The following is a 14,988-nucleotide window of genomic DNA, read 5'->3' as shown; positions in this document are numbered from 1 at the left end:
ATTCCAGCGCTAATGAAAGAAATGTCATATCTACATTCTTGAGTGTTACGTAATATATTAGATTTAATAATAACAAGACAAGTACAAACCAGGCGAGGCTCTTCAACAGTTTTAAAACATTGTAGTGGTCCACATTTTTGGTGATATGCCCAAAATAACTCAAAGTAAATATCATCCCGGTCCTGGTAAATTTAAATTTAAATATAGTTAATAATTAAAGAGGGAACTATGATCAAATAAAACATTTAAAAATTTAAAAATTAAAAATTGTACAATAGGAAAGTTGTTGTTTCTTTTAGTTATTTTCAGTATAAAAATTTGACTGATAAATAGTGTGCAAGTGTGAATACATCATGAATTGATGTCTGTGAGAGCCTATAAGTGTTAAATAATAGTAACTTGAAATAATAGTAATAATAATAATAATTATAATAATAGTAACTTAAAATAATAGTAGTAATAATAATAATAATAATAATAATATCCCTTTATTAATAATACTATAAATATAAATATTAATGAACAAAAACTATGAGAATTCTTAAAGTATTTCACAAATATCATACATGACATCAAAAAGTACATTTAGTTTTGTTTTTGTTTGTATGTAGGGGAATGTACCTAAAATACATATATAATTTTGCCAACTAACACGGTTAAAATGTGTTGTGTACTCTCATGCTTAAGCAGGTAATTCATATTAAAGCTAGAATCCTTAACTGAAACAATAACAAATTCACACCTGCTCTCTGTTTTTGGTAATACAAATGTGACCACTCTCAAATTCATAGAGGAGCTATGGTTGCCAGGACTGACCATCCATGATATCAGAATTATAGTTTTAATAATGTTTTAAAGCTATACAGTGTTTGTTTGCATTGTTTAGAAACATTGGAGTAAAACAAGCTTATATTTTGGGTTCTGATGGGGTACGACAGTTGAGCTAAACTCATGAGGCATTCATATGTTATATTCTTCTAGAATCAATGGGTAGATATAATTAATTTATAAGTCAAAAAATGGGTGTAGCAACTAAGGATTCTAGCTTTAAGGCTGTATCTATGAGAGCTGGGAAACCGTTGATTGGTTAAACCAATGCCAGAGCAGCTATGTCCCAGGCTATTGGTTAGCCAGCAGCTAGCAGAGCCACAGCAGCTATGCCCCAGGCTATTAGCTAGCCTAGCAGCTATCAGAGCCACAGCAGCTATGCCCCAGGCTATTAGCTAGACAGCAGCTGTACCATTAACAGAGCCAAACTGAGAGGCAAGGCAGCCAGAGAGAAGGCAGTGGGTTGGGGAGCACTTCCTGATGTGGTTGATGACCCTGAAAAAGTAGGAAAAACAGAGAAATTGTTCAGTTAATTACAAAAGTGGATTGTCTTTTCATGTTTCTGTTCAAATGTTGACTTTGCTCTTATAGATGTGTATGGTGACAGTGAAACAGGGGCGGACTGGGACCAGAAATTGGCCCTGGCATTTTTAACATATTGGCTCATTTTCCCCCAAATTATTAGCCAGATAATTATAATTTTCCCCCCGAAAAAAACATGATCATTTGCCCAAAATGCCAGATGGCCAGTCCGCCCCTGGAGATGAATACTTACCAACACTGATACTGCCTGGTAGAATGTTCAGGGAGGTGGAACTGTTGGTGAGAATTGTCTGTGCGCTGCTTGAGCTGGGAACCGAAGACTGCTTGTCGAACACGAGGGTCATGTCGGTAACTACAGATCCACTCCTACTCAGGAGAAGGAGAGAAAATGGACAACCCTCAGAAATCATCATCACCAGAATCGTCAAAGTTTTCAAGTTTTAATGTCATGTGACCAAGTGCAGTGAAATGCCTTTTCTTGCAAGCATTAAACCCAACAATGCAGTAATCAATATCAATGTAGTAGTACAAATAACACAAGGTAGAACAGAAACCTAGTCAATCAGTAATGAGAATTCATACACTTACCTGAATGAGTTGACAATGGAACGACGGAAGCCTGCCGTCCCAGCAAAAACCGTGTTCACCTGCGTTGAAAGATAGGATGATCAAAGGTTCAATGAAAACAGGGCCCTTGACGGCATTAACAGAAGCTTTGGTTTAATTCTTTCATAGTAAATAGACCTCTCAATAGTATCCTTTTTGACTTGGCATGTACGGCTCACTGATGATAGGGTTTTACAGGAGGCATATACGGCTCACTGATGATAGGGGTTTACAGGAGGCATGTACGGCTCACTGATGATAGGGGTTTACAGGAGGCATGTACAGGCTCACTGATGATAGGGGTTTACAGGAGGATTGTACAAGTCTAAAAGGGACACTTACATTTATGTATGTAACCTTTATTTAACTAGGCAAGTCAGTTAAGAACAAACTCTTATTTACATTGACGGCCTACCCCCCCAACCAAACCCTAACCAGGACGACGCTGGGCCAATTGTGCACCGCCCTATGGGACTCCCAATCAGGGCCGGTTACGATACAGCCTGGAATCGAACCAGCGTCTGTAGTGACGCCTCTAGCACTGAGATGCAGTGCCTTAGACCGCTGTGATATAGACTGGAATCGAACCAGGGTCTGTAGTGGCGCCTCTAGCACTGAGATGCAGTGCCTTAGACCGCTGTGATACAGCCCGGAATCGAACCAGGGTCTGTAGTGACGCCTCTAGCACTGAGATGCAGTGCCTTAGACCGCTGCCCTATGATTGTCCCAAAAATGGATTGTCGTAAAAAGTAAAACAAGTGTCAAACAGCCTTCCTCCCAATGAAGTTTCTGTGTGAGAATTGCCAGAACAATCTGAGCTACCAGAAATGTTTTCCACCAACGCTGGCGTGGAATTGCCCTGATACTTACGTTAGTGACCACGTTGGTAGACAGAGTCTTGAATGCTGAAGAGGACGGGTTGGAAAGATCTGAGTTGAACGTCTGGTTGAGACTGAACCGAAGACTCAGGATTCCTTCACTAGAAGATGGAGGGTCAGTTGATGCGACAGCAGGAGTGGTGGTGGTAACAGCTGCTGCAGGAGTGGTGGTTGTGACAGCTGCTGCAGGAGTGGTGGTTGTGACAGCTGCTGCAGGAGTGGTGGTGGTGACAGCTGCTGCAGGAGTGGTGGTGGTAACAGCTGCTGCAGGAGTGGTGGTGGTAACAGCTGCTGCAGGAGTGGTTGTGGCAACATCTGCAAAAAAAAACACATTAAACAGGGCCACTGGAATGAAAATGGACCAGCCCATCTGGTCATTTGCCCAAAATGCCAGATGGCCAGTCCGCCCCTGGAGATGAATACTTACCAACCCTGATGCTGCCTGGTAGAATGTTCAGGGAGGTGGAACTGTTGGTGAGAATTGTCTGTGCGCTGCTTGAGCTGGGAACCGAAGACTGCTTGTCGAACACGAGGGTCATGTCGGTAACTACAGATCCATTCCTACTCAGGAGAAGGAGAGAAAATGGACAACCCTCAGAAATCATCATCATCATCACCAGAATCGTCAAAGTTTTCAAGTTTTAATGTCATGTGCCCAAGTGCAGTGAAATGGCTTTTCTTGCAAGCATTAAACCCAACAATGCAGTAATCAATATCAATGTAGTAGTACAAATAACACAAGGTAGAACAGAAACCTAGTCAATCAGTAATGAGAATTCATACACTTACCTGAATGAGTTGACAATAGAACGATTGAATCCTGGCGTCCCAGCATAAACCTTGTTCACCTGCGTTGAAAGATAGGATGATCAAAGGTTCAATGAAAACAGGGCCCTTGACGGCATTAACAGAAGCTTTGGTTTAATTCTTTCATAGTAAATAGACCTCTCAATAGTATCCTTTTTGACTTGGCATGTACGGCTCACTGATGATAGGGGGTTTACAGGAGGCATGTACGGCTCACTGATGATAGGGGGTTTACAGGAGGCTTGTACAGGCTCACTGATGATAGGGTTTTACAGGAGGATTGTACAAGTCTAAAAGGGACACTTACATTTATGAATGTAACCTTTATTTAACTAGGCAAGTCAGTTTTAAGAACAAACTCTTATTTACATTGATGGCCTACCCCCCCAACCAAACCCTAACCAGGACGACGCTGGGCCAATTGTGCACCGCCCTATGGGACTCCCAATCAGGGCCGGTTACGATACAGCCTGGAATCGAACCAGCGTCTGTAGTGACGCCTCTAGCACTGAGATGCAGTGCCTTAGACCGCTGTGATATAGACTGGAATCGAACCAGGGTCTGTAGTGGCGCCTCTAGCACTGAGATGCAGTGCCTTAGACCGCTGTGATACAGCCCGGAATGGAACCAGGGTCTGTAGTGATGCCTCTAGCACTGAGATGCAGTGCCTTAGACCGCTGCCCTATGATTGTCCCAAAAATGGATTGTCGTAAAAAGTAAAACAAGTGTCAAACAGCCTTCCTCCCAAGGAGGTTTCTGTGTGAGAATTGCCAGAACAATCTGAGCTACCAAAAATGTTTTCCACCTACGCTGGCGTGGAATTGCCCTGATACTTACATTAGTGACCACGTTGGCAGACAGAGTCTTGAACTCTGAAGATGACCGGTTGGAAAGATTTGAGTTGAACGTCTGGTTGAGACTGAACCGAAGACTCAGGATTCCTTCACTAGAAGATGGAGGGTCAGTTGATGCGACAGCAGGAGTGGTGGTGGTAACAGCTGCTGCAGGAGTGGTGGTTGTGACAGCTGCTGCAGGAGTGGTGGTTGTGACAGCTGCTGCAGGAGTGGTGGTGGTGACAGCTGCTGCAGGAGTGGTGGTGGTAACAGCTGCTGCAGGAGTGGTGGTGGTAACAGCTGCTGCAGGAGTGGTTGTGGCAACATCTGCAAAAAAAAACACATTAAACAGGGCCACTGGAATGAAAATGGACCAGCCCATCTGGTCATTTGCCCAAAATGCCAGATGGCCAGTCCGCCCTGGAGATGAATACTTACCAACCCTGATGCTGCCTGGTAGAATGTTCAGGGAGGTGGAACTGTTGGTGAGAATTGTCTGTGCGCTGCTTGAGCTGGGAACCGAAGACTGCTTGTCGAACACGAGGGTCATGTCGGTAACTACAGATCCATTCCTACTCAGGAGAAGGAGAGAAAATGGACAACCCTCAGAAATCATCATCATCATCACCAGAATCGTCAAAGTTTTCAAGTTTTAATGTCATGTGCCCAAGTGCAGTGAAATGGCTTTTCTTGCAAGCATTAAACCCAACAATGCAGTAATCAATATCAATGTAGTAGTACAAATAACACAAGGTAGAACAGAAACCTAGTCAATCAGTAATGAGAATTCATACACTTACCTGAATGAGTTGACAATAGAACGATTGAAGCCTGGGGTCCCAGCATAAACCTTGTTCACCTGCGTTGAAAGATAGGATGATCAAAGGTTCAATGAAAACAGGGCCCTTGACGGCATTAACAGAAGCTTTGGTTTAATTCTTTCATAGTAAATAGACCTCTCAATAGTATCCTTTTTGACTTGGCATGTACGGCTCACTGATGATAGGGGTTTACAGGAGGCTTGTACAGGCTCACTGATGATAGGGTTTTACAGGAGGATTGTACAAGTCTAAAAGGGACACTTACATTTATGAATGTAACCTTTATTTAACTAGGCAAGTCAGTTTTAAGAACAAACTCTTATTTACATTGATGGCCTACCCCCCCAACCAAACCCTAACCAGGACGACGCTGGGCCAATTGTGCACCGCCCTATGGGACTCCCAATCAGGGCCGGTTACGATACAGCCTGGAATCGAACCAGGGTCTGTAGTGACTCCTCTAGCATTGAGATGCAGTGCCTTAGACCACTGTGATGTAGACTGGAATCGAACCAGGGTCTGTAGTGGCGCCTCTAGCACTGAGATGCAGTGCCTTAGACCGCTGTGATACAGCCCGGAATCGAACCAGGGTCTGTAGTGACGCCTCTAGCACTGAGATGCAGTGCCTTAGACCGCTGCCCTATGATTGTCCCAAAAATGGATTGTCGTAAAAAGTAAAACAAGTGTCAAACAGCCTTCCTCCCAAGGAGGTTTCTGTGTGAGAATTGCCAGAACAATCTGAGCTACCAAAAATGTTTTCCACCTACGCTGGCATGGAATTACCCTGATACTTACATTAGTGACCACGTTGGCAGACAGAGTCTTGAACTCTGAAGATGACCGGTTGGAAAGATTTGAGTTGAATGGCTGGTGGAGACTGAACCGAAGACTCAGGATTCCTTCACTAGAAGATGGAGGGTCAGTTGATGCAACAACAGGAGTGGAGGTGGTGGTGGGGACAGCTGATGGAGGAGTCTTGGTTGTGACAGCTGCTGCAGGAGTGGTGGTTGTGACAGCTGCTGCAGGAGTGGTGGTTGTGACAGCTGCTGCAGTAGTGGTGGTTGTGACAGCTGCTGCAGGAGTGGTGGTGGTGACAGCTGCTGCAGGAGTGGTGGTGGTGACAGCTGCTGCAGGAGTGGTGGTTGTGACAGCTGCTGCAGGAGTGGTGGTGGTGACAGCTGCTCCAGGAGTGGTGGTTGTGACAGCTGCTGCAGGAGTGGTGGTGGTAACAGCTGCTGCAGGAGTAGTGGTGGTGACAGCTGCTGCAGGAGTAGTGGTGGTGACAGCTGCTGCAGGAGTAGTGGTGGTGACAGCTGCTGCAGGAGTGGTGGTGGTGACAGCTGCTGCAGGAGTGGTGGTGGTGACAGCTGCTGCAGGAGTAGTGGTGGTGACAGCTGCTGCAGGAGTAGTGGTGGTGACAGCTGCTGCAGGAGTGGTGGTGGTGACAGCTGCTGCAGGAGTAGTGGTGGTGACAGCTGCTGCAGGAATGGTGGTGGTGACAGCTGCTGCAGGAGTAGTGGTGGTGACAGCTGCTGCAGGAGTAGTGGTGGTGACAGCTGCTGCAGGAGTGGTGGTGGTGACAGCTGCTGCAGGAGTAGTGGTGGTGACAGCTGCTGCAGGAGTAGTGGTGGTGACAGCTGCTGCAGGTGTGGTGGTGACAGCTGCTGCAGGAGTTGTGGTGGTAACAGCTGCTGCAGGAGTGGTGGTGGTGACAGCTGCTGCAGGAGTGATGGTGGTAACAGCTGCTGCAGGAGTGGTGGTGGTAACAGCTGCTGCAGGAGTGGTGGTGGTAACAGCTGCTGCAGGAGTGGTGGTGGTAACAGCTGCTGCAGGAGTGGTGGTGGAAACAGCTGCTGCAGGAGTGGTGGTGGTGACAGCTGCTGCAGGAGTGGTGGTGGTAACAGCTGCTGCGAGAGTAGTGGTGGTGACAGCTGCTGCAGGAGTGGTGGTGGTGACAGCTGCTGCAGGAGTGGTGGTGACAGCTGCTGCAGGAGTGGTGGTGGTGACAGCTGCAGCAGGAGTGGTGGTGGTAACAGCTGCTGCAGGAGTGGTTGTGGTAACAGCTGCTGCAGGAATGGTGGTGGTGACAGCTGCTGCAGGAGTTGTGGTGGTAACAGCTGCTGCAGGAGTGGTGGTGGTAACAGCTGCAACAGGAGTGGTGGTGGTACCAGCTGCTGCAGGAGTGGTGGTGGTGACAGCTGCTGCAGGAGTTGTGGTGACAGCTGCTGCAGGAGTGGTGGTGGTGACAGCTGCAGCAGGAGTGGTGGTGGTAACAGCTGCTGCAGGAGTGGTGGTGGTAACAGCTGCTGTAGGAGTGGTGGTGGTGACAGCTGCTGCAGGAGTTGTGGTGGTAACAGCTGCAACAGGAGTGGTGGTGGTAACAGCTGCTGCAGGAGTGGTGGTGGTGACAGTTGCTACAGGAGTGGTGGTGGTAACAGCTGCTGCAGGAGTGGTGGTGGTAACAGCTGCTGCAGGAGTAGTGGTGGTGACAGCTGCTGCAGGAGTGGTGGTGGTGACAGCTGCTGCAGGAGTAGTGGTGGTGACAGCTGCTGCAGGAGTGGTGGTGGTGACAGCTGCAGCAGGAGTGGTGGTGGTAACAGCTGCTGCAGGAATGGTGGTGGTAACAGCTGCTGCAGGAGTGGTGGTGGTGACAGCTGCTGCAGGAGGTGTGGTGGTAACAGCTGCTGCAGGAGTGGTGGTGGTAACAGCTGCAACAGGAGTTGTGGTGGTACCAGCTGCTGCAGGAGTGGTGGTGGTGACAGCTGCTGCAGGAGTGGTGGTGGTAACAGCTGCAACAGGAGTGGTGGTGGTAACAGCTGCTGCAGGAATGGTGGTGGTGACAGCTGCTACAGGAGTGGTGGTGGAAACAGCTGCTGCAGGAGTGGTGGTGGTGACAGCTGCTGCAGTAGTGGTGGTGGTGACTGCTGCTGCAGGAGTGGTGGTGGTAACAGCTGCTGCAGGAGTGGTGGTAGTGACAGCTGCTGCAGGAGCGGTGGTGGTGACAGCTGCTGCAGGAGCAGTGGTGGTGACAGCTGCTGCTGGAGCGTTGGTGGTGACAGCTGCTGCAGGAGTGGTGGTAGTGACAGCTGCTGCAGGAGTGGTGGTGGTGACAGCTGCTGCAGGAGCGGTGGTGGTGACAGCTGCTGCAGGAGCGGTGGTGGTGACAGCTGCTGCAGCAGTGGTGGTGGTGACAGCTGCTGCAGGAGTGGTGGTGATAGCAGCTGCTGCAGGAGTGGTGGTGGTGACAGCTGCTGCAGGAGTGGTGGTGGTAACAGCTGCTGCAGGAGTGGTGGTGGTAACAGCTGCTGCAGGAGTGGTGGTGATAGCAGCTGCTGCAGGAGTGGTGGTGGTGACAGCTGCTGCAGGAGTGGTGGTGGTAACAGCTGCTGCAGGAGTGGTGATGGTGACAGCTGCTGCAGGAGTGGTGGTGGTGACAGCTGCTGCAGGAGTGGTGGTGGTAACAGCTGCTGCAGGAGTGGTTGAGGCAACAGCTGCAAAAAAAACACGTTAGACAGGGCCACTGGACTGAAAATGGACCAGCCCATCTGGTCATTTGCCCAAAATGCCAGATGGCCAGTCCGCCTCTGGAGATGAATACTTACCAACACTGATGCTGCCTGGTAGAATGTTCAGGGAGGTGGAACTGTTGGTGAGAATTGTCTGTGCGCTGCTTGAGCTGGGAACCGAAGACTGCTTGTCGTACACGAGGGTCATGTCAGTAACTACAGATCCACTGCTACTCAGGAGAAGGAGATGAAATGGACAACCCTCAGAAATCATCATCACCAGAATCGTCAAAGTTTTAATGTCATGTGCCCAAGTGCAGTGAAATGCCTTTTCTAGCAAGCTTTAAACCCAACAATGCAGTAATCAATATCAGTGTAGTAGTACAAATAACATAAGGTAGAACAGAAACCTAGTCAATCAGTAATGAGAATTCATACACTTACCTGAATGAGTTGACAATAGAACGATTGAAGCCTGGGGTCCCAGCATAAGCCTTGTTCACCTGCGTTGAAAGATAGGATGATCAAAGGTTCAATGAAAACAGGGCCCTTGACGGCATTAACAGAAGCTTTGGTTTAATTCTTTCATAGTAAATAGACCTCTCAATAGTACCCTTTTTACGACATGGCATGTACAGGCTCACTGATGATAGGGGTTTACAGGAGGCATGTACAGGCTCACTGATGATAAGGGGTTTACAGGAGGATTGTACAAGTCTAAAAGGGACACTTACATTTATGTATTGAACCTTTATTTAACTAGGTAAGTCAGTTAAGAACAAATTCTTATTTACATTGATGGCCTACCCCCCAACCAAACCCTAACCAGGACGACACTGGGACAATTGTGCACCGCCCTATGGGACTCCCAATCAGTGCCGGTTGTGATACAGCCTGGAATCGAACCAGCGTCTGTAGTGACGCCTCTAGCACTGAGATGCAGTGCCTTAGACCACTGTGATACAGCCTGGAATCGAACCAGGGTCTGTAGTGACGCCTCTAGCACTGAGATGCAGTGCCTTAGAGCGCTGCCCTACGATTTCCCCCCAAAAACGGTTTGTCATACAAAAATAAAACGTGTGTCAAACAGCCTTCCTCCCAATTAAGTTTCAGTCTGAGAATTTCCAGATCAATCTGAGCTACCAGAAATAATTTCCTACCTACGCTGGCATGAAAATGCACTGATACTTACGTCAGATTGCACTTTGAAAGCCAGAGTCTTGAACTCTGAAGAGGACGGGTTGGAAAGATTTGAGTTGAATGGCTGGTCGAGACTGAACCGAAGACCCAGGGTTCCTTCACTAGAAGATGGAGGGTCAGTTGATGCGACAGCAGGAGTGGTGGTGGTGGTGGTAACAGCTGCTGCAGGAGTGGTGGTTGTGACAGCTGCTGCAGGAGTAGTGGTTGTGACAGCTGCTGCAGGAGTGGTGGTGGTGACAGCTGCTGCAGGAGTGATGGTGGTAACAGCTGCTGCAGGAGTGGTGGTGGTGACAGCTGCTGCAGGAGTGGTGGTGGTGACAGCTGCTGCAGGAGTAGTGGTGGTGACAGCTGCTGCAGGAGTGGTGGTGGTGACAGCTGCTGCAGGAGTGGTGGTGGTGGTGACAGCTGCTGCAGGAGTGGTGGTGGTAACAGCTGCTGCAGGAGTGGTGGTGGAAACAGCTGCTGCAGGAGTGGTGGTGGTGACAGCTGCTACAGGAGTGGTGGTGGTAACAGCTGCTGCAGGAGTGATGGTGGTAACAGCTGCTGCAGGAGTAGTGGTGGTGACAGCTGCTGCAGGAGTGGTGGTGGTGACAGCTGCTGCAGGAGTTGTGGTGACAGCTGCTGCAGGAGTTGTGGTGGTGACAGCTGCAGCAGGAGTGGTGGTGGTAACAGCTGCTGCAGGAGTGGTGGTGGTAACAGCTGCTGCAGGAGTGGTGGTGGAAACAGCTGCTGCAGGAGTGGTGGTGGTGACAGCTGCTACAGGAGTGGTGGTGGTAACAGCTGCTGCAGGAGTGGTGGTGGTAACAGCTGCTGCAGGAGTGGTGGTGGTAACTGCTGCTGCAGGAGTGGTGGTGGTGACAGCTGCTGCAGGAGTGGTGGTGGTGACAGCTGCTGCAGGAGTAGTGGTGGTGACAGCTGCTGCAGGAGTGGTGGTGGTGACAGCTGCTGCAGGAGTAGTGGTGGTGACAGCTGCTGCAGGAGTGGTGGTGGTGACAGCTGCTGCAGGAGTGGTGGTGGTAACAGCTGCTGCAGGAGTGGTGGTGGTAACAGCTGCTGCAGGAGTAGTGGTGGTGACAGCTGCTGCAGGAGTAGTGTTGGTGACAGCTGCTGTAGGAGTGGTGGTGGTGACAGCTGCTGCAGGAGTTGTGGTGACAGCTGCAGCAGGAGTTGTGGTGGTGACAGCTGCAGCAGGAGTGGTGGTGGTAACAGCTGCTGCAGGAGTAGTGGTGGTGACAGCTGCTGCAGGAGTGGTGGTGGTGACAGCTGCTGCAGGAGTAGTGGTGGTAACAGCTGCTGCAGGAGTGGTGGTGGTAACAGCTGCTGCAGGAGTGGTGGTGGTAACTGCTGCTGCAGGAGTGGTGATGGTGACAGCTGCTGCAGGAGTGGTGGTGGTGACAGCTGCTGCAGGAGTAGTGGTGGTGACAGCTGCTGCAGGAGTGGTGGTGGTGACAGCTGCTGCAGGAGTAGTGGTGGTGACAGCTGCTGCAGGAGTTTTGGTGGTAACAGCTGCTGCAGGAGTGGTGGTGGTAACAGCTGCTGCAGGAGTGGTGGTGGAAACAGCTGCTGCAGGAGTGGTGGTGGTGACAGCTGCTACAGGAGTGGTGGTGGTAACAGCTGCTGCAGGAGTGGTGGTGGTAACAGCTGCTGCAGGAGTAGTGGTGGTGACAGCTGCTGCAGGAGTGGTGGTGGTGACAGCTGCTGCAGGAGTTGTGGTGACAGCTGCTGCAGGTGTTGTGGTGGTGACAGCTGCAGCAGGAGTGGTGGTGGTAACAGCTGCTGCAGGAGTGGTGGTGGTAACAGCTGCTGCAGGAGTGGTGGTGGTAACTGCTGCTGCAGGAGTGGTGGTGGTGACAGCTGCTGCAGGAGTGGTGGTGGTGACAGCTGCTGCAGGAGTAGTGGTGGTGACAGCTGCTGCAGGAGTGGTGGTGGTGACAGCTGCTGCAGGAGTAGTGGTGGTGACCGCTGCTGCAGGAGTAGTGGTGGTGACAGCTGCTGCAGGAGAGGTGGTGGTGACAGCTGCTGCAGGAGTGGTGGTGGTGACAGCTGCTGCACGAGTAGTGGTGGTGACAGCTGCTGCAGGTGTGGTGGTGACAGCTGCTGCAGGTGCGGTGGTGACAGCTGCTGCAGGAGTGGTGGTGGTAACAGCTGCTGCAAGAGTAGTGGTGGTAACAGCTGCTGCAGGAGTAGTGGTGGTGACAGCTGCTGCAGGAGTGATGGTGGTAACAGCTGCTGCAGGAGTGGTGGTGGTAACAGCTGCTGCAGGAGTGGTGGTGGTAACAGCTTCTGCAGGAGTGGTGGTGGTAACAGCTGCTGCAGGAGTGGTGGTGGAAACAGCTGCTGCAGGAGTGGTGGTGGTGAGAGCTGCTACAGGAGTGGTGGTGGTAACAGCTGCTGCAGGAGTGGTGGTGGTAACAGCTGCTGCAGGAGTAGTGGTGGTGACCGCTGCTGCAGGAGTAGTGGTGGTGACAGCTGCTGCAGGAGAGGTGGTGGTGACAGCTGCTGCAGGAGTGGTGGTGGTGACAGCTGCTGCAGGAGTAGTGGTGGTGACAGCTGCTGCAGGTGTGGTGGTGACAGCTGCTGCAGGTGCGGTGGTGACAGCTGCTGCAGGAGTGGTGGTGGTAACAGCTGCTGCAGGAGTAGTGGTGGTAACAGCTGCTGCAGGAGTAGTGGTGGTGACAGCTGCTGCAGGAGTGATGGTGGTAACAGCTGCTGCAGGAGTGGTGGTGGTAACAGCTGCTGCAGGAGTGGTGGTGGTAACAGCTTCTGCAGGAGTGGTGGTGGTAACAGCTGCTGCAGGAGTGGTGGTGGAAACAGCTGCTGCAGGAGTGGTGGTGGTGAGAGCTGCTACAGGAGTGGTGGTGGTAACAGCTGCTGCAGGAGTGGTGGTGGTAACAGCTGCTGCAGGAGTAGTGGTGGTGACAGCTGCTGCAGGAGTGGTGGTGATGACAGCTGCTGCAGGAGTTGTGGTGACAGCTGCTGCAGGAGTGGTGGTGGTGACAGCTGCTGCAGGAGTGGTGGTGGTAACAGCTGCTGCAGGAGTGGTGGTGGTAACAGCTGCTGCAGGACTGGTGGTGGTAACAGCTGCTGCAGGACTGGTGGTGGTGACAGCTGCTGCAGGAGTGGTGGTGGTAACAGCTGCTGCAGGAGTAGTGGTGGTGACAGCTGCTGCAGGAGTGGTGGTGGTGACAGCTGCTGCAGGAGTTGTGGTGACAGCTGCTGCAGGATTGGTGGTGGTGACAGCTGCTGAAGGAGTGGTGGTGGTGACAGCTGCAGCAGGAGTGGTGGTGGTAACAGCTGCTGCAGGAGTGGTGGTGGTAACAGCTGCTGCATGAGTGGTGGTGGTGACAGCTGCTGCAGGAGTTGTGGTGGTAATAGCTGCAACAGGAATGGTGGTGGTAACAGCTGCTGCAGGAGTGGTGGTGGTGACAGCTGCTGCAGGAGTGGTGGTGGTAACAGCTGCTGCAGGAGTGGTGGTGGTGACAGCTGCTGCAGGAGTGGTGGTGGTGACAGCTGCTGCAGGAGTGGTGGTGGTAACAGCTGCTGCAGGAGTTGTGGTGGTAACAGCTGCTGCAGGAGTGGTGGTGTTGACAGCTGCTGCAGGAGTGGTGGTTGTGACAGCTGCTGCAGGAGTGGTGGTTGTGACAGCTGCTGCAGGAGTGGTGGTGGTAACAGCTGCTGCAGGAGTTGTGGTGGTAACAGCTGCTGCAGGAGTGGTGGTGGTGACAGCTGCTGCAGGAGTGGTGGTGGTGACAGCTGCTGCAGGAGTGGTGGTGATAACAGCTGCTGCAGGAGTGGTGGTGGTAACAGCTGCTGCAGGAGTGGTGGTGGTGACAGCTGCTGCAGGAGTGGTGGTGGTGACAGTTGCTGCAGGAGTGGTGGTGGTGACAGCTGCTGCAGGAGTAGTGGTGGTGACAGCTGCTGCAGGAGTGGTGGTGGTGACAGCTGCTGCAGGAGTAGTGGTGGTGACAGCTGCTGCAGGAGTAGTGGTGGTGACAGCTGCTGCAGGAGTGGTGGTGGTGACAGCTGCTGCAGGAGTGGTGGTGGTGACAGCTGCTGCAGGAGTAGTGGTGGTGACAGCTGCTGCAGGAGTAGTGGTGGTGACAGCTGCTGCAGGTGTGGTGGTGACAGCTGCTGCAGGAGTGGTGGTGGTAACAGCTGCTGCAGGAGTGGTGGTGGTGACAGCTGCTGCAGGAGTGGTGGTGGTAACAGCTGCTGCAGGAGTAGTGGTGGTGACAGCTGCTGCAGGAGTGATGGTGGTAACAGCTGCTGCAGGAGATGTGGTGGTAACAGCTGCTGCAGGAGTGGTGGTGGTGACAGCTGCTGCAGGAGTGGTGGTGGTGACAGCTGCTGCAGGAGTGGTGGTGGTAACAGCTGCTGCAGGAGTGGTGGTGGTGACAGCTGCTACAGGAGTGGTGGTGGTGACAGCTGCTGCAGGAGTGGTGGTGGTGACAGCTGCTGCAGGAATGGTGGTGGTAACACCTGCTGCAGGAGTGGTTGTGGTAACAGCTGCTGCAGGAGTGGTGGTGGTGACAGCTGCTGCAGGAGTGGTGGTGGTGACAGCTGCTGCAGGAGTGGTGGTGGTAACAGCTGCTGCAGGAGTTGTGGTGGTAACAGCTGCTGCAGGAGTGGTGGTGGTGACAGCTGCTGCAGGAGTGGTGGTTGTGCCAGCTGCTGCAGGAGTGGTGGTTGTGACAGCTGCTGCAGGAGTGGTGGTGGTGACAGCTGCTGCAGGAGTGGTGGTGGTAACAGCTGCTGCAGGAGTTGTGGTGGTAACAGCTGCTGCAGGGATGGTGGTGGTGACAGCTGCTGCAGGAGTGGTGGTGGTGACAGCTGCTGCAGGAGTGGTGGTTGTGACAGCTGCTGCAGGAGTGGTGGTTGTGACAGCTGCTGCAGGAGTGGTGGTTGTGACAGCTGCTGCAGGAGTGGTGGTGGTGACAGCTGCTGCAGGAGTGGTGGTGGTGACAGC

The 14,988-nt window shown here is 51.7% G+C and overlaps 1 protein-coding gene across 1 annotated transcript in view; it reads right to left on the bottom strand.

The window, feature by feature from the left end:
- Positions 1–827: 827 nt before the first annotated feature.
- Positions 828–14,988, bottom strand: part of LOC106595353 (uncharacterized threonine-rich GPI-anchored glycoprotein PJ4664.02-like) — a 69,947-nt gene continuing 55,786 nt past the window's right edge. The window contains exons 8-16 of the mRNA XM_045712235.1: positions 5,296–5,354; positions 4,934–5,067; positions 4,500–4,822; positions 3,645–3,703; positions 3,283–3,416; positions 2,848–3,170; positions 1,960–2,018; positions 1,604–1,737; positions 828–1,323 (exon numbers count right to left, since the gene is read on the bottom strand). Of these exons, the coding sequence (XP_045568191.1) occupies positions 1,220–1,323; positions 1,604–1,737; positions 1,960–2,018; positions 2,848–3,170; positions 3,283–3,416; positions 3,645–3,703; positions 4,500–4,822; positions 4,934–5,067; positions 5,296–5,354 (1,329 nt within the window). The 3' untranslated portion in view covers positions 828–1,219. The remainder of the gene's footprint in view (positions 1,324–1,603; positions 1,738–1,959; positions 2,019–2,847; positions 3,171–3,282; positions 3,417–3,644; positions 3,704–4,499; positions 4,823–4,933; positions 5,068–5,295; positions 5,355–14,988) is intronic.

This window comes from Salmo salar, unplaced genomic scaffold (genome assembly GCF_905237065.1).
Source record: "Salmo salar unplaced genomic scaffold, Ssal_v3.1, whole genome shotgun sequence".
Taxonomy (NCBI): domain Eukaryota; kingdom Metazoa; phylum Chordata; class Actinopteri; order Salmoniformes; family Salmonidae; genus Salmo; species Salmo salar.
The sequence above is the reverse complement of the archived record's forward strand: the minus strand, read 5'-3'. Positions and strand labels throughout refer to the sequence as shown.